A 23,838-nucleotide genomic window follows, 5' to 3' on the forward strand; every position below is an offset into this window, starting at 1 on the left:
TAGGTCATATTTTCTAGGTTTTTAATCATTTTAATTGCTTTTCTCTGGATCCTCTCCAATTTCTTCACATCTTTCCAGAATAGGACACAGTACTCCAACTGAGGCCTAATTAGTGCAGAGTAGAGCGGAAAAATTACTACTTGTGTCTTGCTCCCAGAATCATATATTGTACTTTAACATTGTTAGTACATTGAGCAGCCATCTCTAGTAAGTTTTTTTTTAAGTTTTGCATGATGATGCAGATTTTTTTCTAAAATACTACAGCTAATTCATCAGTGTCTCTATTGTGTAGAAATAATTTAGATACCTCTTTCCAATAGGTGTTTGTGTACACAAGTGAACACTGCAGATCTCTTGATTTTTGGCAAATGGATTTATTTTTTAAGAGTTAAAATTTTGCAGATCTGTGTTCCTAAATAAAAACATCTGAATCCATTGTCATGATGCTGAAATATCAAATAGGACTAATAAGAAGTAGTACAGGATGGATATTTCGAAAAGAATTACTTCCTCTCTGTGGTTCATTTCAGACTAGCGTGGAACAGCAAGGAGCTTATATGGATGTGGCTGCAAGACAGCCCCTAAAATGTAGTCCAGATTGATTTCCTTTACTCCTTCTGGAAGCTGGAATGTGAAAGCCCGCAGCAGGTTGGCAAAGAAGATGAAGAGCTCAATTTTTGCCATATGTTCCCCTAGACACATCCGATGACCTGCAGAGGGAACAAGAACAGTGAATTACTCCTAAAAATGATTGCACAGAATGAGTCATAGAAAAGTGAATTTCCAAACAAAATTCCACTGAGTCTCATAGCTTCTATAGTGTGGATCTACCTCAGAGTGAAATAATCTATATACTTTTCTTTAGTTAAGAAATGCTAAAAACATGTGGCCTTGGGTGTGTCTGTGCTTCGAGCTGGGGATGTAAACCAAAAACCCAGCCTTGCCATGCCTGAATTGTAAGCGATTGCCTCTATTGCCTTTTTGCACATGTTTGAGATTGCAAGATCTGCTCAGTGTCAGCAGCCACTTTTGAAAATTAGGTTCACTCTGTTTAATCCAACTGCTGTCTATGCCTCCCAGGGTAGTGTTTGCTCTTATTGCCACAGCACAACAAAGTAAATTCACAGTTAATCTGTCATCTGCATTGACCCCTCAATTCTTTTTTATATTGCTGCTGCCCAGTCAAGATTTTGTCAGGCTGGCTGATTGCTGTGTCGGTATTTTTTATTTATTAATTTTTCCAGTTAAATCTCCAATTACTGTGACCTGTCTGCTGCTTTATGCTGCCTTTTCTCCCAGACCTAGTTGACCGAGAATCTAACATGCGGGGTTAATTTTTGGTCAACTGCTTCATTGCTTTGTCCTTGTTGTATGTTTCCTTGTCTGTCTAATCAATCATATGCCATGTGCCTGTACTGTTGCTGTATAAAGAATCTGATTTTGGTGGATGGTCTACCTAGTGCAGTTCCACTGAAGATATTAGAGTTCTGGTTTTCTGTAGCTACTGGAGAGGAAGAATTGTCCACTAATTGATATTTATCTAGGCCTTGGGCAAACCCAAGTTGCTTTGTTCTCCATAGCATATTTCCTGCATGTCATGTAGTGTCTAAGTTACTCAGCTTCCAATCTGAAAATGAGGATCATGGTTCCCTACCTCACAGGGGTTGTGTGAGGAAAAATGCATGAAAGATTGTGAAGTGTTGAGTTGCTATAGAAATGGGCTATGTAAGTACAGTAGGGTCTCAACATTTGTGAGGGTTCTGGGTCAGGAACCCTTGCAAATGTTGAATTTCGCAAATATGGCATCCAGCTGCTGGCGCTTGTGCCTGGGGTCCGGGGGAAGTGGCAGCTGCTGGTGTTCCCTGCCCAGAGCTCCAGGGGAAGTGGCGTCTGCCAGCACTCCCTGCCCAGAGCCCCGGGGAAGCAGCCGCTCTGGCCGCTCATGAATCATTGAATATCGAGACTCTACTGTACCTAAGTAGATAGATTTCTCCCTTGTTTGTAACAGCGAGGTAGCCATGTTAGTCTGTATTTCTAATGAAACAAACCTGCAGTCACATAGCACATTAAAGACTAACAAAATAATTTATTAGGTGATGATGAGCTTTTGTGGGACAGACCCACTTCCTTAGCATCTTCAATTTGATAATGTGTGGGTGTGAAATGCTAGCCGTGTGCATTTTTTTTTTTCCTTTTACATGAGACTGCCTGACCTAAATCCCTGCAGTTTGCAGTATTAGTAAAATAATGTTACCTGTGTGTCATGCATCATGCATATTTTCACCTTTTGGAACGGTAATTTCCTTAGTTTTTACCCCAAGATGCATAAACCAGGCAGAATTAGAAGTCAATGCATTACCTGCTGAAAAAGGTAAGAATGCTTCATTGTTTACAAAGTTGCCATCTGAATTGAGAAAGTGATTTGGGTTAAACTTCCATGGGGTCTCCCAGTGTTCAGACTCGAATACAACAGAGTGTAAGTTTGGCAGTATAATTGTGCCCTGAAAAAGAAGTAAAACTTAATTGTCTACTAATTGTGAATTAATTTTTGTCAGCCAAGTATAGAAAACAGGATTCCCACTTTGGGTAGATCAGCGTTGTCCTTGTACAGCCACTTGCGGCTAATAGACTGTTTAGCCTCATTTGTCTGCTTATCAGTTTGGTTCACCAAGGTTACATCTGATAGCACTGTCCTCAGACCTGCTGTTACAAATTGACAAGATTTTATGTGACCTCTCTGTCTTCTTTCCTTTTATCACAGTCTCTTTTTCTCCTCAGTCACTAACACAGAGGTTTCTCATATGATCTCCTCTAATCCTTCTAGTTGTCCCAGGAACCTGATCCTATCCTATGTCTGTATCTCTTTCACCCTATTTACCCCCTTCGTTGCTCTCTCGTAATCTCTTACTCCTTTCACAAGAATTGCATGCTTTTTTCTTCCCTATCATACAATAAGTGTAACTCCATGTACCTCTTCAGTTACAGTTCCCTTCTCCCCCACCACCTCCACACTTACAAAATATACCCTCTATAGCGACTGCTTTGAGTTATTCTCCATTCAGGTATCTAGCATAGACAGCTGTTCTGACATTTCTTCATGGATGCTCAGCTGCAATCTTAAATTCAACATGGTTACAACTGCATTTTGGCTTTCTCCTTTCACTCCATCACTGTGGTAACACCACCATCCTCCCAGTTATTGCAAGACTATAATTTGGATTTATTTTGAATGTGGCCTTCTCCCCAGACATGAGGTGTACCATCGTACCTTTTCAATGGGAAACCCCAGCACCGTTGTATCCTTCATACACTGCCGAGGGGCCCCCACAGAAGTGATGTTGCTGTAACGCAAAGTCTCATGAATCACAGCATTTGTGTAAGGCAGTTTCTGCCGATCCTCATAGTGGATCAGTTGTGAAGGTTGAAGAACAGTCTCTAGCTCCTTCTGGACTTTCTCTGCAAAGAAATACTTCATTTTACTTCTAACTAATGAATATTTTTTCATCCCTTACTCTGATTTTTTTTTCTATATACCCATCTCTACTAAGCCGTGTTAATGTGCTGTGTCCCCCTTGCCTGGATATATGCATTTCATAATTTTATAAAATAAGTATATATTGTTGTGAGATGCTTTGGACTATGGTTTGATCCTGACATTGGTTTGAAGTTGATCATGAGTGAGTGAGAGAGAGTCCCCAGAGCTCAAGGCTATTTCTCAAGTATTTCCAAGTAATTTCTATAGAAGTGCCTGAATGTTCTCATCTCCAGAAGTGGATGACATGAGGGACTTTGACAGATTCATCTTTTGTCAGGGAAGTTATAAATACATGTCAGATTACATATGATTTTAAGTTCTGTTCGCTGTTTCCACTTGGGCAACAAGGAAAGTACTAGAGAAAATACGCTTGCTTTACTTGTGAAATTGCCCTGAAGCTTGCTATCTCCTCTCTTTACTGTCTTAGGATGGGGAGAGACCGATAAGCCTATATAAACATATAGTGGTGTTGCATTTCAGGCAGCCAGAGGGGAAGTAGCACATTCCCATTTCTTTTCATGATATTTCATAGATTAAATTCTCCTTTTTGAGCTGCTTTTAGATATTAACAGCTGAGCGCTGATGTTCATTGTTGGTAGGTCACTTGGTTTACAGCACATTGTTAAGCTGAGCTAATATTTGTTTAGTAACAATGTGCAAACTTTAATGTTTGTCCCTTTGAGGCGCATTCACACACCTTGGACATCTGGGTATTGCAGCATATAGAGGAGAGCCCAGCACAGAGTGACAGTTGTGGTTTCTGTCCCTCCCAGCAGAAGATCAACCAGAGTCTGAACCATGTTTTCTTCATTAAAGGTGGAGGTGGGGTCCTCTTTAGTCTGTGGGTGACATGCATAAGATTCGAAAGAAGGTTCTACAAATACACAGTTGACCATGTAGTAATTAACGTAGTTTTCACGGATTGGTTTGCCCTTTTAAAGGGACAGAGCCCACTTGTGACATAGCTAATTTGCCTCACTTGCTTGAGAGAATGAATCAGGTCATTAGACAGGCAGACATGTTACTAAACCGTACCTCTAAGGCAGTAGAATAGCAGAGGCCTGTGGATAGCCAAATGGGTGGTGGCTACAGCATGAAACTACAAGGAAGGGTCTCTGCAGTGGTTTCTGAGGAAGGCAGTTGGGGTTGGGTGAAAGATTCCTCTGGAAGTTTTTGTTTCCCTTTTGTGGGGAGACCCAGGAGGGGGCCAGGCTTTGCATCTTCTCCAGTGGACAGAAGAAGAGAAAACACCTGAGTGAATAGAGGCCCTCGGCTTTTGTGTTTGTTTTGGAACTTTGTGTTTTTAAAACTATCCTGAAGAAATGCTATTGTTAGACTTGTAAAACCCTCTTGAGTTGATTGACAAACCGAGAGGCTTTCACAAACTGAGGCTGGGTAATGGAGCACCATCTGTCACCAAAATGGGGCACATAGGAGGCAGCTGTCTCTGTTACAGTAATGCTTGATGTGAACTTCTCATGAAATATCCAACAAATGGGGAGGGGGAACCAAAAACTCCTCTCAAGTCCCCAGTTAAAGGAAGATTTGAGATACCAATCTATAGAATTATTTAGCAGTCCTTCAGATACGTTTCTTTGCAGCAGACAGTGAGGCTAATAAGAAGCTAGTATTATACAAAACATGGGCACTTACTTTTGCTATCTGGACCAGGTAAAAGTCAGTGAGATCCTGTGGATCATCTGCCTTCCATCTTTCCTCGTGACTTCGGATCTCATTTCTAACTAAATCATGCATAAAATCATTGTACAAAAACACTTCCTGGTGAGGTCCTGGGAGATAATGCATAAGCCAGGGGAAAGCATCATACAACTACGAGAAAAACATTGGGGAAGTGATGTGAGTTCTTTGATAAAATCAAGTGAACCTGAGTGAGTTTAAGGTGTTATGAAAACTTAAGCCAAGTCATGAAGGGGATATAATTCTAGCAGGAATATAAAGTCTTTAATCTCTCCTCTAAGTGGTCAGTTCTACTCTGGGCTAAACTGATATTTTGTTCTATATATATTACATTCTGCTCAGTCATGGTAGCAGAGTGCTCTGCAGTGTTCGTTAAACAATGTGTCTGCCCACTTGTCATGTTGTTTGTTCTCGGGTGATTTTTACATACATATATTTGTTGCTCTGTGGGTTTAGGTAAGACATGGCAAGGTTAAAGAAATGTATCTTGCTTAAGGTATGGAAAGTTGTGAGTTCTTTTGTGCCTCTGAGTGCCAGGGGCAGTTAATCCACTGTTTTGGATCACCTCCTGATGTTGTGTGTTTCTTTGTGCCAGAGGAGCACAATTGCTAACCACAGGCTTTGTCCTGGGGCATTGGCCCATTTTAAAGTTGTGTGTACATTGCAGTGAAACACCTGAGCTGGCCAGACTCAGCTAATTTCAGCTCACTAGGCTCAGGCTGCAGAGCTGTGAAATTGCAGTTCAGGTATTGGGGTTTCAGGCTGGAGACTGGACTCTGGGTCCTCCACCCTTGTCGGGTGTTAGGGTGTTAACGCTCAGGCTCCAAACCAAATATCTACACTGCAATATGATAGCCCTGTAGCCAGAGTCAGCTGGCAGGGGCCAGCTTTGGCTGTTTTATTGCAGTGTAGACAGACCCATACGCTATGTCTACACTATGAGGTAAACTCAAATTTAAGGCAGTTAGCTCGATTGTACCAAGTGACTGTCTTCACTGTAAATATCATTGGCTTGATTTAGGGAGCACTAATATTGATAGCATAATATCATTGGAACCAGGTGGTGTAGCATCAAGTTCAAATTTAACCACTCGAATGAAGGCTAGCATGGAAGCTCCATGTCTTTGGATCAAATTCACTGGCCTCCAGAGGCTGATGGGTGCTGTTGCACCTGGCTCCCGGTTCCTGCAGCAGCCTTTGTCAGTTTCCCGGCTCCTGCAAGTGATGGGGAGCTGGAAAACTCACAGCAATGCTGCACCTGGCTCCCCGACACTTGCAGGAGCCAGGAAACTGACCAGCACAGCACCTGGTTCACTGCTGCACCTCCCTCCCATGAACCAGGCACAGCAGCGCAGCTCAGTTTCCCAGCTCCCCCAAGCTGTGGGGACCCAGGAACCAGGCAGCAGGGTGAGCACTGCCAGCTGTGGGGATGTAGCAAAGCTCGGGGAAAGGGTGTAGAAGGCGAGGCTGACAGAACTGTGGGATAGGCTCCCACAATGCACTGCTGCAACAGTCAGTGTCTGGCTACTGTAGTGTGGCAGCACAAATCCAACTGAAGTGAAGAAACTCAAAATCAAATTTATAAAACCGAGTTAAATTCAATTTTTGCCCTCGACACCATGAGCCCAGGCCATGGAGACTGTTGACCAGAAGTTGCAGAGAGGTAACAGCTGCTCAGTGACCTAGCCTCTCCTTAATGAGCTAGTGGTAGTATCCCATGTTTTGAGGGAGCACGTATAGTGCTTATACAGTAGGGTCTCAACATTGTGAACTTAAGGTTTGCGAATTCAATTATTCGCCAGCGGCCGCTTCCCACAGGGCCTTGGGCATGGAGCACCAGCAGCCACCGCTTCCCCGGGGCCTTGGGCAGGGAGTACCAGCAGCAGCCGCCGCTTCCCCAGGGCCCCGGGCAGGAGTGCCGACAGCTGCTGCTTCCCCAGGGCCCTGGGCAGGAGTGCCAGCAGCCAGGGCTCCAGGCAGGAATGGCTGCTGTATTCGTGAAATTCAGCATTTGTGAGGGTTTTCAACACAGAACCCTCACAAATGTTGGGACCCTACTGTAATATAAAATCATGTTGACGATTGTCATCCTGATTGTCATAACTTTCTCACTAAAGAGAACGTGGGCTGAGTGGGTATGAAGGGTGACCTCCTAGATATACTCCCTTCAACACAGAAATGAGATGCACTGTTAGGAAGTCATTTGTAGGATGCTTCCTTTTATGTTGCATGTGCTGTTTCTTCTTTGGTAGAGGAGAAGATTTCAACCTGTAGGGGTGCAAACAGAGCAACTTCCGCTGCCACTGAATCCACTTATATTTGTTTTAATTACTGAGGGACCTGTACTTGAAGGCCACAAGAAACCCAAAAATACTGCCTGAGAACACTAGCATGCCAGAAAGACAACCAGGCCAGATAAACTTCAGATATGTTTAAAAATGGGCGTTAGTGGTGATGAAATTCTCTGGGCTGTGTTATACAGGAGGTCAGACTAGAAGATGTGATGGCTCCTTCTGGCTTTAAAAAGAGATGGAAAAAGCACTATCCATACAGAATATTCATGCAGGTTGGTTAAGATTTTAGACAAGTCCATGGTGAACCCTAAATTCTGAGAGAGAATGTGGTGTAGAACTGGCGTGTTGTGATGGACTGATGTGCTTCGAAGCAGTGCTTGGAGTGCCTCAGAGCCGAGTGCCGGGAGTGTAGTCGGCTGCTGTGTGCATGTGCCCCGCTGCTTGGTGGGGGAAGCATGCGGCAGTGGTGGTGGCTTGGGCAGGGTGGCAGCAGCGGCTCTGGTGAGTCATAGAATCATAGGGCTGGAAGGGACCTCAGGAGGTCATCTAGTCCAGTCCCCTGCTTCAAGCAGGATCAACCCCCACTAAGTCATCCCAGCCAGGAGCTTGTCAAGCTGGGACTTAAAAACCTCAAGGGATGGAGAATCCACCACCTCTCTAGGCAACGCATTCCAGTGCTTCACCACCCGCCTGGTGAAGTAGTTTTTCCCAATATCCAACCTACACCTCTCCCTCTTTAACTTCAGACCATTGCTCCTTGTTCTGCCATCTGACACCACTGAGAACAGTTTCTCACCCTCCTCTTTAGAGCTCCCCTTCAGGAAGTTGAAGGCTGCTATTAAATCACCCCTAAGTCTTCTCTTCTGTAAACTAAACAATCCCAAATCCCTCAGCTTCTCCTCATTGGTCATGTGCTCCAGCCCCTTAATCATTTTTGTTGCCCTCCACTCAACCTGCTCCAGCACATCCACATCCTTTTTATACTGGGGGGTCCAAAACTGGACACAGTATTTAAGATGTAGCGTCACCAGTGCCAAATAGAAGGGAGCAGCCAGTTTTCTAGATCTGCTCAAAATGCTCCTCCTAATGCACCCTAGTATGCCATTATCCCTCTTGGCTATAAGAGCACACGCTTTACTCATATCCAGCCTTTTGTCCACCATAACCTCTAGGTCCCTTTTCTCTGTACTGATTCTTAGCCAGTTGGTCCCCAGCCTAAAAACGATGTTTTGGATTCTTCCGCCCCAGGTGTAAGACTCTATACTTCTCCTTGTTGAACCACATCAGTTTTATTTTGGCCCAAGTCACTGGTATCGAGTCAGTTGCGGGGGGGAGGCTGGGTGTGCCTGTCTCTGTGGGAGAGGTGAGAGATTGGGTTATAGTGGGGAACTGGGGGTGACTGGTTCTGGAAGAGGGGAGGGGGATTGGATTAGAGCAGGGGGCTAGGGGGGCCTGGCTCTGGGGTGAGGAGACTGGATGTGCTGTGAAATTATAACGAGTGCTGAAGTGTGCCATAATGATAAAGCTTGCTAAGCACTGGTATAGAACATGCATTTAGGGTTTGTAGATCAGATCTGAGCAAGACAGCTCAGACATATACTCTAAATGACAGGGCTTCAAAGTTCTGGATTTTTTAAACTGTATTTTTATGTCTCAGTTTCCAAGTACATACTAATCACAGCAAGACTGAGTGTTAGGTTTAGCACTAGCATTTACAAATCTGGTTCACGACACACAAGTTTATGTAAACAAAAAGCAGTCAAGTAGCACTTTAAAGACTAGCAAAATAGTTTATTAGGTGAGCTTTCGTGGGACAGACCCACTTCTTCAGACCATAGCCAGACCAGAACAGACTCAGTATTTAAGGCACAGAGAACCAAAAACAGTAAGCAAGGAGAACAAATCAGAAAAAGATAATCAAGGTGAGCAAATCAGAGAGTGGAGGGGTGGGGGGGAAGGTCAAGAATTAGGACTGAGCCAGGTATGCAGACGAGCCCCTATAGTGACTCAGAAAGTTCCCATCACGATTTAAACCATGTGTTAATGTGCCAAATTTGAATATAAAAGCCAGCTCGGCTGTTTCCCTTTCCAGGACGGTGCGATAATTTTTCTTCAGTAACACACATGCCTTGAGGTCATTGACAGAATGCCCCATTCCATTAAAATGTTGACTAACTGGTTTGTGGATCTGGAGTGTTTTGATGTCTGTTTTGTGCCCCTTGACCCTTTGTCTAAGGGAGTTAGAAGTCTGTCCAATATACAAAGCATCTGGGCATTGTTGGCACATGATGGCATATATGATGTTAGTAGAGGAGCATGAGAAAGTGCCCGTGATTCTGTGAGTAACCTGGTTAGGTCCAGTGATGGTATTTCCAGAGAAGATATGTGGACAAAGCTGGCAGCGGGCTTTGTTGCAGGGAAAGGTTCCAGGACTGGTATTCCTGGGGTATAGACTGTGGCTGTTAGTGAGGATCCTCATGAGGTTGGGAAGTTGTCTGTAGGAGAGAACAGGCATGTCACCCAGGGCCTTCTGGAGTGTCGCATCCTGATTAAGGATAGGTTGTAGGTCTTTAATAATTCGTTGCAGTGGTCTGAGTTGGGGGCTGTAGGTGATGACCAGTGGTGTTTTGTTCTTGGCTTTTTTGGGCCGATCTTGGAGTAGCTGGTCTCTGGGTATTCGTCTGGCCCTGTCGATTTGTTTTTTTATTTCTCCTGGTGGGTAATTCAGGTTTATGAATATTTGGTAAAGTTCTTGTAGTTTTTGGTGTCTGTCAGTTAGATCAGAGCAAATGCGATTGTACCTAAAAGCTTGACTGTAAACAATGGATCTAGTCACTTGTGCAGGATGGAAACTAGAAGGGTGTAGATAAGTACAGCGATCAGTAGGTTTTTGGTACAGTGTGGTACTGATCAGGCCATCCTTGATTAGTACTGTAGTGTCCAGGAAATGTGTCCCGGGGTCTTTCCTTCTGCCCTGCCTCCTCCACGAACTTAATACAATTCTATGTTGACCTTGAAGCCTTCTTTTGCCGCCTCCATCTAAAGGAATTTTTCCAGCACACCTATGAACAACAGTCTGACTCTCTCGACCCCCCCCCCACCAACAAAAGAAGAACTCCTCTATGTGGACTCCCCCGAGGATCGTAGTGAAAGTCTGGACTTCTATGTACAGTGCTTCCGCAACCGTGCTCAGGCTGACATTATGCACAAACAATGCCAAATGAGACACAACCTTAACTATGCTGAACGCCATGCTGTCCAGAGTCTCAAAAATAACCCAGACATCATAATCAAACCAGCTGACAAAGGGGGTGCTGTTGTCATCCTGAATAAGTCAGACTATGAACAGGAGGCAGCCAGACAACTCTCCAACACCACATTTTACAGACCTCTCTCTGCTGATCCCACTTTGGAATTCCAAAGGAAATTACAACAACTACTGAAGGAACTCCCTGCTGCTACTCGGGACCTCATTCACTCAGACACACCATCTGAGCCACAGTCTGGATTATTCTATTTACTTCCCAAAATCCACAAACCTGGAAACCCTGGACGCCCTATCATTTCAGGTATTGGCACCCTTACCACCGGATTATCCAGTTACGTGGACTCCCTCCTCAAACCCTATGCCACCAACGCTCCCAGCTATATGCGAGATACCACCAACTTCCTGAGGAAATTACAAAACATCGGAAAAGTTCCTGATAACGCCATCCTTGCCACAATGGATGTAGAGGCTCTGTACACTAATATTCCACATAAAGATGGATTACAAGCAATCAGGAATACCATCCCTGATGCCACCACAGCCAATCTGGTGTCTGACCTCTGTAACTTTGCTCTCACACCCAATCATTTTTGTTTTGGGGACAATTTATACCTCCAGATTAGTGGAACTGCTGTGGGCACCCACATGGCCCCACAATATGCTAATATATTTATGGCTGACCTGGAACAACGATTCCTCAGCTCTCGTCCCCTATTACCACTCCTCTACTTAAGATACATTGATGACATCTTTATGATTTGGACCCATGGTACAGAGGCTCTAGAAGAATTCCACAGAGACTTTAACAATCTACACCCCATCATCAACTTATGCGTCGATTACAACATGCAAAAGATACATTTTCTGGACACTACAGTACTAATCAAGGATGGCCTGATCACTACCACACTGTACCGAAAACCTACTGATCGCTATACTTATCTACACCCTTCTAGTTTCCATCCTGCACAAGTGACTAGATCCATTGCTTACAGTCAAGCTCTTAGGTACAATCACATTTGCTCTGATCTAACTGACAGACACCAAAAACTACAAGAACTTTACCAAATATTCATAAACCTGAATTACCCACCAGGAGAAATAAAAAAACAAATCGACAGGGCCAGACGAATACCCAGAGACCAGCTACTCCAAGATCGGCCCAAAAAAGCCAAGAACAAAACACCACTGGTCATCACCTACAGCCCCCAACTCAGACCACTGCAACGAATTATTAAAGACCTACAACCTATCCTTAATCAGGATGCGACACTCCAGAAGGCCCTGGGTGACATGCCTGTTCTCTCCTACAGACAACTTCCCAACCTCATGAGGATCCTCACTAACAGCCACAGTCTATACCCCAGGAATACCAGTCCTGGAACCTTTCCCTGCAACAAAGCCCGCTGCCAGCTTTGTCCACATATCTTTTCTGGAAATACCATCACTGGACCTAACCAGGTTACTCACAGAATCACGGGCACTTTCTCATGCTCCTCTACTAACATCATATATGCCATCATGTGCCAACAATGCCCAGATGCTTTGTATATTGGACAGACTTCTAACTCCCTTAGACAAAGGGTCAAGGGGCACAAAACAGACATCAAAACACTCCAGATCCACAAACCAGTTAGTCAACATTTTAATGGAATGGGGCATTCTGTCAATGACCTCAAGGCATGTGTGTTACTGAAGAAGAATTATCGCACCGTCCTGGAAAGGGAAACAGCCGAGCTGGCTTTTATATTCAAATTTAGCACATTAACACATGGTTTAAATCGTGATGGGAACTTTCTGAGTCACTATAGGGGCTCGTCTGCATACCTGGCTCAGTCCTAATTCTTGACCTTCCCCCCCACCCCTCCACTCTCTGATTTGCTCACCTTGATTATCTTTTTCTGATTTGTCCTCCTTGCTTACTGTTTTTGGTTCTCTGTGCCTTAAATACTGAGTCTGTTCTGGTCTGGCTATGGTCTGAAGAAGTGGGTCTGTCCCACGAAAGCTCACCTAATAAACTATTTTGCTAGTCTTTAAAGTGCTACTTGACTGCTTTTTGTTTTGATAGTGTATAGACTAGCACGGCTTCCTCTCTGTTACTATTCAAGTTTATGTAAACATTTCTTGGTATTGAAACACATTAAATAATTTGGAAATTGGCTGCCAAGAGAATTAATTGTTTATATTAATAACTCAAGTCTTGGGCCACATGATTTACTGACTGTGTCCTATAAATGTGCCCGGAGATGTATGAAGTGGATATTTATTGCTTCAGAAGCAAAATTCTTGCATCATTTTTTTTTTTTTGAAATTATGTCCTGTATCAGATGTTCAGCTCTGTACTATGCATATATAGTAACTCTGCAATAATCATTACCTCCTCTGTTTTTTGTGGTGAAGCACAGGTAAAGTACACAGTGATAAGAACCGGAATAACTGAATGCTCACCCTGCCCCAGATAGTGCCTTGAAAGTAGATCACGAAAGAGATGGCTTTGATGAGCCGGTTAAAAGAGTCATCCTCGCTGGAGAAACGATGACCAAAAATCACAGAGTAAATCACATTTCCAGTAGCATGGACAATGTGAGTATGGGGGTTGAAGGATTTCCCTGCAAATACAAGTGTTAATGAGAACCACTGAACGCCCTGTAGTGCGGAGAGTTCATTAGAGGCATGAAAGAATTTGTACAGTAGTTCTAGAGTTGTACAATATAAAGGAGACTGGACTACTTTTAGATACGCGAGGCATTTTACAGAAGAGTAAATGTTATTTAATGTGCGCTTAACAGAGGAACGAGAACCTGGTGAGGACTTCCTTCAGGTTTTTTTAGAATAAGGTATTTTTGAAGAGATCCTTAAAATGTATTAGTTACTCATCCTTAACTATGGAAGGATGCTACTGAATATTTGTTTTGCGGAAAACAAACCTTGCGTCTACATTTCCCCCTTTGCTCTGTGGCGTGTTTTGTGTGGAGTTACTGCTGTTTTGCTCCCTTGAGTGCCATGGATTGAAATAGGAGAGTAGGTTCTCATGTTTCTTGGCAGGAGCTCTAATTTCTTCTTTTTGCTGCCAAAGTTTTAGTTTGTTCCAAGTTTTGAAGTGACACATCACTTCAAGCACTCGGGTGCAGTTTTAAAGTTTTAAGATTTTTTTTTTCCAGAGACAAGCACAGTTAAGCTCAAACCTTTCCCATGGTTCAAAAGTACATTTGTAAAATGAATCATAAAATCACAGAACACTAGACTGGAAGGATCTTGAGAGATCATTGAGTCCAGTTGCCTGCGCTCACGGCAGGATCGAGCACTGTCTAGCCCATAGATGTCTGTCTAACCAGCTATTAATTATCTCCAGTGAAGGAGATTCCACAGCCTCCCTAGGCAATGTAGTCCAGTGTTCTACCACCCTGACAATTAGGAAGTTTTGCCTAATGTCCAACCTAAACCTCCCGTGCTGCAGTTTAAGCCCATTGCTCCTTGTCCTATCTTCAGGGGCCAAAGAGAACAATTTTTCTCCCTCCTCCTTGTGACCCTCTTTTAGGTACTTGAAAACTGCTATCTTGTCTCCTCTGTCTTCTCTTTCCTAAACTAAACAAGCCCAGTTCTTTCAGTTTTCCCTCATGGCTCATGTTCTCTAGACCTTTAATCATTCTCGTTGCTCTTCTCTGGACCTTCTCCAATTTCTCCACATCTTTCTTGAAATGTGGTGTCCAGAACTGGACACAATACTCCAACCGAGGCCTAATGAGTGCAGAGTAGAGTGGAAGAATGACTTTCTGTGTCTTGCTCTCAATGCTCCTGTTAATACATCCCAGAATGATGTTTGGTTTTTTGCAACAGCATCACACTGTTGACTCATATTTAGCTTGTGATCCACTGTGATCCCTAAATCCCTCTCTGCAGAACTCCTCCTTTACCTCAGACCATCTCTCCAGTTTGTCCAGACCATTCTGAATTCTGACCTAATCCTCCAAAGCAGTTGCAACCCCTCCCAACTTGCTATCATCTGCAAACTGACGAGCGTACTCTCTATGCCAATACCTAAACTGCTGGTGAAGATATTGAATAGAACCAGTCCCAAAACAGACCCCTGTGGAACTCCACTTGTTATGCCCTTCCAGCATGACTGCAAACCATTAAAAACTACTCTCTGAGAATGGTTATCCAGCCAGTTATGCACACACCTTATAGTGGCCCCATCTAAGTTGTATTTGCCTAGTTTATTGATGAGATTCTGTGACACCATATCAAATGCCAAACTAAAGTCTGGGTATACCATATCCACGACTTCTTCCCTATTTACAAGACTTGTTATCCTGTCAAAGAAAGCTATCATATTGGTCTGGCATGATTTGATCTTCACAAATCAATGCTGACTCTTACTTATCACCTTATTTTCTTCCAGATGTTTGCAGATGAAATCCTTAATTCCATGTTCCATTATCTTTCCTGGCACAGAAGTTAAACTGACTGGTCTGTAGTTTCCTGGGTTGTTTTTTTCCCTATTTATAGATGGGCACTATATTTGCCCCTTTCCAGTCTTCTGGAATCTCTCTCGACTTCCAGGACTTCTCAAATATGATAGCTAAAGGTTCCAATACCTCCTCTATTAGCTTTTTGAGTGTTCTAGGATGTGTTTTATCAGGCTCTGATGATTTGCAGACATCTATTTTTTCCAGGTAGTTTTTAACTTGTTCTTTTTTAATTTTATCCTCTAAACCTACCCCGTTCCCACTACTATTCACCATGCTAGGCATTTCTGCATCAGACTTCTTGGTGAAGACCAAAGCAAAGAAGCCATTAATCACCTCTGCCATTTCCAAGTTTCATGATATTGTTTCTCCCTCCTCGCTAAGCCGTGGACCTACCCTGTCCTTGATCTTCCTCTTGCTTCCAATATATTTATAGAATGACTTCTTGTTACCTTTTATGTCTCTAGTTTGAGCTCATTTTGTGCCTTTGCCTTTCTAATCTTGCCCCTGCATGCATGCATTGTTTGCTTATATTCATCCTTTGTAATTTCTCCTAATTTCCACTTTTTATATGACTGCTTTTTGATTTTGAGATCACAAAAAAGATTGTTACAACACTCCTCTCTTAGGGCCTGATCCAGCATCCAGTGAAAAAAGAGAAAAGCTGATTAATTACAGTGGGTGTTGGATTGGAGCCTTACTGGATTATTTCCAAGTATTCAAATTTCCAGAGCAAGCATTAAAATTTAAAATGTCTCTCTCTCTCTCTCTCTCTCACACACACACACGGCTTTAGTCTCAATTGCTTTTGCCTACCACATAATTGCAGTACAGTAATTCTCTTTATGTAGCAAAGAAAAGCAGTCAAAGTTAGCCAATGCGAGATTAAAGATTGCCCTGGCAATCTTTAAATGTTGTTATCTTATGCATGCAGAGTGAATAAAGCTTGTAGAGGCCTATGTGTATCTGCATGATTAGGAAATTAAATACCATCATAATGAATTTGAACTTACGGGCAAATTCAGGTTGCAACAGCTACCTCAGTTCTGGTATTTTCTATTTTTCATGCACTTGATTTTGCAACCTAAATTATTCTAATTTTAATGTGGCTTTCTGTGTCTAATCCCTGAGGAGCGGTTCTGAAGGAAAAGGAAAAAGTAAGCTCTCTCTTGTGTACCATTAACAACCTCACCCCTTCCTCCAGTATATCATCAGGGTTTGTATCCTGAAACAGGCACTGCTGCAGCAAGTGCTGCTCTTAGAGCTACAGGAATAATTAGGCATTCCCCATCTACTCTGGGGTGCTGCTGCTGTGGTGGTGTGGACCTGACTTCTTAGAATATTTATGTTCAGTTATTATTCTCCTGGCATTCTGCCACACTGTTACAGAAGAACACAAGGGAGGGAAGTGAGATAGGGACTTTGAGTGGTCTATTTTTCATCCAGACCTGAAAAAAATTTCATTGGAAAAGGGAAAGACACGTGTGATAAGCTGGGCTAGGCCCCAAGCCCCCTGTTGGTGGCGTTGTGACCTTGTCTCAATGCTGCCCTAGAACCGAACGGTAGAGGAGAAGTCCTGCCTCCCTGGTGCAGCTGTGTGAGAAACAGCCAATCAGGGTTCAGCAAGCTAGTATATAGGGAGCTGCTGGGTCAGATAGCTAGCCAGTTCTTCACTAGCACTGTAGGAGCCTGGAGGGTGTGGCTGGCTGTCAGAGCTGGAGAACCCTGGACAGGGTGGCACTGCCAGATACTTAAGAGAACAAGTAGGAGCCCTGAGTGGGGTTCTGGGACTCTGTTTTGGACAAAGCCCTGAGAGAAAGGTGAAGAGGGCACAGGGCTGTGAAGAAGCGGGCCAGGGAATCAGAACAACAGCAGAACTTGAATGAATGGACCCAGCAGACAGCTGCTAGCTACAGAGTCTCTGGGCCAGGACCAGATTAGTGGGAAGGCCTGGGTTCCCCCGAAGTACCATTAGCCACAGCGTGGGAGGGTTCTAGACTTGGAGGCACACCAATGCCCTGCCTACCAATAGGTAAACTGCAACTGCATAGGGTGCTGTGAAATTTGGGGCACTAAATTTCCCCAAGTTTTATGATGTCTTAGGAAGCTGTGTGCTCTGCAGTCAGCCCCATTCCGCAGTTGGCCACCCATATGCGGTGCTCAACAGGACCATCCCTGAGGGTGTGCGAGGCCTAGAATCCTCCAGCTGCCCACACTCTACTGTTTCCCCAAAATCCCCTCCCCTGAATGACATGGCCCTGCACTTGCCAGTGGTCTCAGCCCCCTCTGCTCACCTGGTTCCTAGCTGTGTCGCTTCACTTCCTGCCACTAGCAAATGCAGGGGATGGCCCACCCCTTTCCCAAAGTTCCTCCCCAAGCAACCTGGCTGGGAACCAGAGGGTCCAAGCAGGCTGGGTTTGGGTTGCTCCACTTCCCACTGCCCCAATGAGTGTGGGGACAGGACTGACCTCTGCTGCCTCCCATAGCTCTGAGCCTGTACCCCATGGCTCCCACCCCTGTGCTCCTGAGTGCAACTCTCCTTCCCCTATGGAGGGACCAGGCCCCTGCAGAGTGGCTCCAAAATTTCTAGGGACAGACCTAGGCATCTCAGAGGAGGGAACGGAAGCCCAGTGGCTCAGCTAGAGAGTTGTAGCAAGAGGGGGAGGACATTTGTCTGAGAAGGGCGCTCTGGGACACTGCTCTATCCCGGGGCAGGAGGAAACAGAGAGGGAGAATGCCTCTGCCATGGGGCACCTGTGAGGAGAGTGAATCTGCTTCTCAGTGTGACTCCAGCCTGAGGGCCCACTCCTGGATGAATTTCAAAGCAGTGGAGTTGTTAGCGCTCACAGGAATCTTGTATAATGGAAAGTGTTAGATAACTCGAAGATCGGGCTTGTTCCCTATCAATAAGGAGAAATAAGAACCGGCTTTGGTGTATTTATTTTAAACAAATGTTAAACGTCAATCTGAGTAGCGTGGCAGGGCCGGGGCGGAGGCCCACTCAGAGGGAGCCCAGACAAGCAGAAGGGCCTGCAGAACACCAGCAGAGCAATCACAGGTGGCGGGGCAAGAGAGGGGTCAGCCTAACCAGGGCCAGCTGACTCCATGACTGGTGTCATGAGGCCTTTAAAAGCCCTTCACAGTGGGAAGGGCGGGGAGAAAGTGTGAGAGGCGAGTGGAGACCAGAGTAGTGTGAGAGGAGCAGAGGAGAGGCTCGGGAACACCAGAAACCATAGAGGGAGAGTGAGGAGCTTCAGCAGATCATGCGCGGGGGGACTCACGACTGCTGCAGCCTGGAGAGGGTACCGGGGGAATTGGCTGGGAAGTGTCCCGGGGAGAAGAGCTGCTGTGCTAAGGGAGTCAGCCCTTCCCACTAGCAGCCGCACAGGGTCCCTGGGCTGGAACTTGGCACGGGTGGAAGGGCGCCAGGTTCCCCCCAGGCCACCCCTCCCCCCAGCAAAGGCAACTGGGCCCATAAGTGGGACCAGTGGACTGAATCAAGGCCAGAAGCCCAGGTACAAGACTGACTTTGTCACAATACTCGCCTGAGCACTCTCGGAAAGTGCTTTGTTCACTGAGACACTTAAGAAACCCATAATAATCCCATCCACACGAGGGACCACCTGTACGTCCTTCAAGCACAGACCTTAGTCCCGTTCTTACTCCCACTGCCTGTCACATAGAAAGGGAACAGCTCCAAGTTTCAATCTTTCACATAATTTACCTTTCTCATTCGCAAAGGCCTCCACCAGGTGTCTGGCCTCCTCTTGTATTTGGTGTTCCAGGATTCTCTTACCCAGTTCCAGGCTCCTTAGATATGACATAACAAAGCGCCGCTGCTGTTTCCAGGTGTGACCGCTTGTCAGGAAAACACCTGAGGGCCATAGAAATACTGTTCTGCTCTTGCTAGGAAGGAAACCCTTTTATATCAGAAGATAAATTTAAATTCAGATGCATTTTTCTAGTAAGAGGAAATAACAACATACTTCATAGATTTGGAGCTGGGATTTGTTATTTAGGTTTCTATTGCCATTAGGATAACTACATAATGGCATCACTGAAAACTCCATGGCGACAGCTTTTGGAGAGGATTAAATACTGGTGTGTCAGAAGTGCTTAATTCTGTGAGCAAGCCTTTAAACAGATATAGCTTGTGAAGGGGTGTTGTATGTGGAGACGTGTCTTTCAAACTAAGTCAAATTAAGGCCAACATCTCAGGCAAATCTTTCTCTGAACCCTACAGAATGAAAAGAGGCATGGGCAGTGGTGTGTTAAGTGAGTAAATAATATGGGATTTGGGTTTTCTGGTCTGTTTTTAATTTGTTACTCTTCCAGTTCTTCATGGTGCCTTGCTATCCAGCTGCATAAGTACCACGTGGCAAGATGGTTCCAGGAAGAACTCTCTTCCTTGGAATGCCACCTGTATACGTCAATATTATTCCTTGTGAAAGAGTAATGTCTTTTACCTTTTTCACCCATCAAATCCCTATAGAAGGGGGAAAGAGGCCGTCCGGAGAGCTCTTCTGAATGGGATATGAGACCATCTTTTATAGCTTGGAATCCATTCAATATCACCATGGGAGTGTGTCCCATCCACACTGTATAGATTTTGCCATAGAGGTTGGTGAGCTGGAGAGTTGAACACCGTCAGTCAGAAAAATAGAAATCAAGCGGCAGATCTGTTAAAAGGTTTTTGGATGTTTTCTATAACTGTGGCTATAAAACCATTTGCCTCTGACAGAGCTGGGTTGGAGTTTACAACAGAATGTAGCCTCCTATAGGGTTCCCAGATGTCCTTCACAAGATACTGGACACCAGCCGCTGGGGAAAGGGAGGGGGTTACAAAAACAAGGTTTTTTCTTTGGGATGGAGTTGGCAAGCAGCCAGCCCCTCCCTCAGCTGGGATGGGAACGAGCCAGCGAGGGATTTCCAATACTTAAGACAGAGCGGTGGCGGCCAGCGGCAGAGAGTCACACGACAGATTCACAAGCTCGGACTCTGCATGTGCTACAACTTTGTCTCTGGTTCTTCCACACCCGCTATTTCACCCTATCGCCCGAGTGCCTGCTGCCCAATCACAGAGCCCAGTGGGATGGGGCGGGGATGCAGCAGTTGGCAACCAATCAGAGTTCCATTGAGGGGCCAGGAAGAGAGAGGCATCCTGCCCACGCCAGTCTTCCTGCGTGGGAAGTGGGCTCAAGGGTGCCACACCACTAGTCGCCAAAGGAAGCTCGTGGTGAAGATGCCCGACGCCAATCCCGGAAGAGCGAGGGATGAGACCAAGAGCCCTTTCTCCAATCAGAAGCAGCACTGAAGGCAGGATGGGGGCAGGGGCAATATATGGTGAGGCCAGGGGCAGAGCCATGCATGTTCAGAAATGCCCTGCCCCTCCACTGGCTGAGAACTTATAATAATATTAAAATACTGGACATTTACATGTCCCGTATTTGATTTTTTTTTAACTGGACAGAGAGCCCAAAGACCGAACTGTCCGGTTCAATATTGGACACCTGACAACCCTATTTTAACACACTTTGGGTATGGAAGGCCTGTCCTACTCCATCTTATGCAACATGGATACTGAGTATTATAACAGGAGGGAAAATGCTACAAAAAGAGAACCAAAGAGTTCTATTAAAATGATTCATCAGCTCAAACTTAAGAGTGGAAAAAGAGCAGATACACTCATTATTTTGGGGGAACTCTCTTGTATTTGTTTTTTCTTTTTCTTTTCATTTATTGCAAATTCTTGTGTAACCCCAAAGGCCCTGAGACCACTGACAAGGGAGAGTGAAATCTCTGCTTTGTACCCTTAGCTGGGGATCAGCTGGCTTTTAACTCATGTAGTAGAGCACATGGCCTTAGCCAGTAAGGTTGCAGGCTTATTCCTTCCTGCTGACAACTCAGCTTTGTCTTCGGCCTCACAGTTGTATGTGTTTGCGTCCGTTAGTGTCAATGGAGGCAGAGAAGTAGTTCTGCACTTTACATTTTTGTTTTTTCTTTTTACTGCTTCTCTGTGATTTTTCTTATCTTCTTATTGCCTTTTCTCAGGGCACACTTTTTCTCCTATAAAGGAATTTGAAGTGATTTTTTTTTTACCATTGTTATTTACACTTTCTCAAGAGAATGACACTTCAAAACAGGAATACAGTTTTTCCTGCTCCATCTTAAAACTGATAGTCTGGATTATTGTGAAATTTTGTTTTGTTTTAGGGTGTACAATTACCCATGGTATGGAGATAAAGTTCTTAGAGTTTAGAGATAGTTACAGTGCTGCTTGCAAGAAAAGTCACAGAATGAGACACTCACAGTACCTATCTCAAAGAGTGAATCCAAGCCATCAGTGTGATGAGTTGTTTTTAGAAGGAGGCTGAGTTTTCCATATCTACTACCCAGTGCCACTCGTAGTCAGTAAATAATGCTAGAGAAGGGATGAGTGGTTCATCCTCTGACAAAACAATGTATCTGCATTGTCTTAGAACCACTTTGGAAGCCACCGGGCCTGATCTAAAATCCAACGAAGGCAATGAAAAGACCTCCATTGATATCAGTGGATCTTGGATCAGGCTTTCATTGCTGTTCACAGAGTGGACTGTGATGATAAAGTCTGTGGTTTATAATATAGATATTTGGATGTTCTTAGACAGACCAGCAAAAGCAAATAAAACAAACAGTAATCAAAAGTAATTATTCTTTTGCCAGTAATGCTTAATTAAGACAGGTTGGAGAATGCCCTGTGATTGATTAGGTAAATCCTGTGCAGTACAAATTTTAAATTCTTCAGAATAATTTCAAGCCTGTCAACTTTAGTTAAGTACAGAATTCTGCAAAAGTTAATACCTTAACAAGATTCTCTCGGTCGAGTTTGAAGTCCAGCAGCAGTAGGTTCCCAATAACGGGTAGGGGAGTTGGTCCAGGTGGAAACCGGCTACGTGTCCATTGCAACTTTAGAAACTGCACAATCAGGAGAAACACAATCAGAATAACAATAACTTCAGTTATCCCTGACATCTCACTGCGCTGCTTTATCCATTTTTTTTCTGTCCGGGGCAGTATCTTTCTGAAAATTGTTCTGGAGCTGCGTATGCTGGCTCACGTTCTGCTAGGTTCTGGTTCTTTGCTGCGAGCATTTGCCTTTTCCGGTTATTGATTCTCTCTTTGATAAATTCTACACTTGCCAAACTAAGGTGTTTTTAGTAAACTTTGAAATATGCGAGCCAGTCCAGTTAGCAAACCACACCCACCCTGTTCTATGATCTCCCAGTGTGACCTCTCTCTCTTTTCAATGAGAAACTCTTCGATTTAGGATGGATCCTGGGGCTACGTGCTACTGGCTCTGAAACTGTGATCCACTGGCATCAGGACTCTGATAGCACTGACACTTCTCTTTGTTCCCACCAGCTAAAATTCCTTCGAAACAGCTAGGGATATATTATTTTATCATGTTTTCCTAAGAAGTGATTGCTGTAATTACAGAAAGAAGGGGGAATTATCCACAAGATTCTGTATAAAGGTAGTTAGTACCTTATTTAGTAAAACAACCAAACAAACCAAAACTAGATAATGTAACTAATTATATAACAAAATTAGTTTGAAGATAAAATATATATTTTATATTAAACTGAAGCCACTTTGAAGGGGGCTTGTGAATGTAAGACTATAACATGATTCTCTTTACTGGGATGGCCTGTTACTGGGCACACCAGCACAGTGCAAAAGTGTAATACTGCAAGAGATAATTGGCTCCGAGTAGGGGAAATGCACAGTTCAAATATTTAAAAACACTGATGGCTCTGCATTTTGTGGGGTGAAATCCTACTCCTGTTGGCTTTGCTGGGGACAGTGTTTCAAACCTAGCATCTTTCCCCACTCTTTCCCAGCGGATTAGCAAGATTGGTATGCTCTTATCTTAAGGCACACCGCCCGTAAACCTGATAGATCACCCTTGGAGCACCATAGTGTAGAAGGGCAGAAATGAATGCATCTGGCCCATGGGCTGATGTGAAGATGCTGGTCTGAAAATTGCAGCAGAGATGTGGTCACAGGATAAGTATCAGAGAGGTAGCCATGTTAGACTGTATCCACAAAAACAATGGGGAATCCTTTGGTACCTTACAGACTAACAGATAAATTGAGACAGAAGCTTTCGTGGGCAAAGACCCACTTCATCATATGCGTGTTAGACTCTTACATCGCACACATCTGACGGAGCAGGTCTTTGCCCACCAAAGCTTATGCCCCAATAAATCTGTTAGTCTATAAGGTGCCGCAGGACTCCTGGTCGTAGGATAGAATGTTAAGCAAAATTGTACCATGGGGCTATGTAGTAGGACAAAGACCAACGGAGAACATGGTGCTGGAGGTACAAAGAGACAGAAGCTTGGACTCCTGAATAGATGTTCCACCCAGCTGGCCTGTTTGGGATTTGGAGGGTTTGAATTTGAAGGGTTGGGTGCTATGGTGAGATGGGAGCAAGATCCTAACTGAAAGGGCATTGGAGAGTGTCGAAGAGCTAGACTGGTCATGAGAGGGAGCAAGGCTGGGTCCTGATAAGAATAGGGTGTGCCTGTTGGA

The 23,838-nt window shown here is 44.4% G+C and overlaps 1 protein-coding gene across 1 annotated transcript; it reads right to left on the bottom strand.

Moving 5' to 3' along the window:
- Window positions 1-531: 531 nt before the first annotated feature.
- LOC142018709 (cytochrome P450 2J5-like) lies at window positions 532-22,275 on the bottom strand. Its single transcript, XM_075004699.1, has 9 exons — window positions 22,105-22,275; window positions 19,731-19,893; window positions 18,989-19,138; window positions 13,244-13,404; window positions 5,189-5,365; window positions 4,233-4,374; window positions 3,269-3,456; window positions 2,360-2,501; window positions 532-710 (listed from the first exon to the last, which is right to left on the bottom strand). The coding sequence occupies exons 1-9, from the start codon at window positions 22,273-22,275 to the stop codon at window positions 532-534; spliced, it is 1,473 nt and encodes a 490-aa protein (XP_074860800.1).
- Window positions 22,276-23,838: the final 1,563 nt, after the last annotated feature.

This window comes from Carettochelys insculpta, chromosome 10 (assembly GCF_033958435.1).
Source record: "Carettochelys insculpta isolate YL-2023 chromosome 10, ASM3395843v1, whole genome shotgun sequence".
Taxonomy (NCBI): domain Eukaryota; kingdom Metazoa; phylum Chordata; order Testudines; family Carettochelyidae; genus Carettochelys; species Carettochelys insculpta.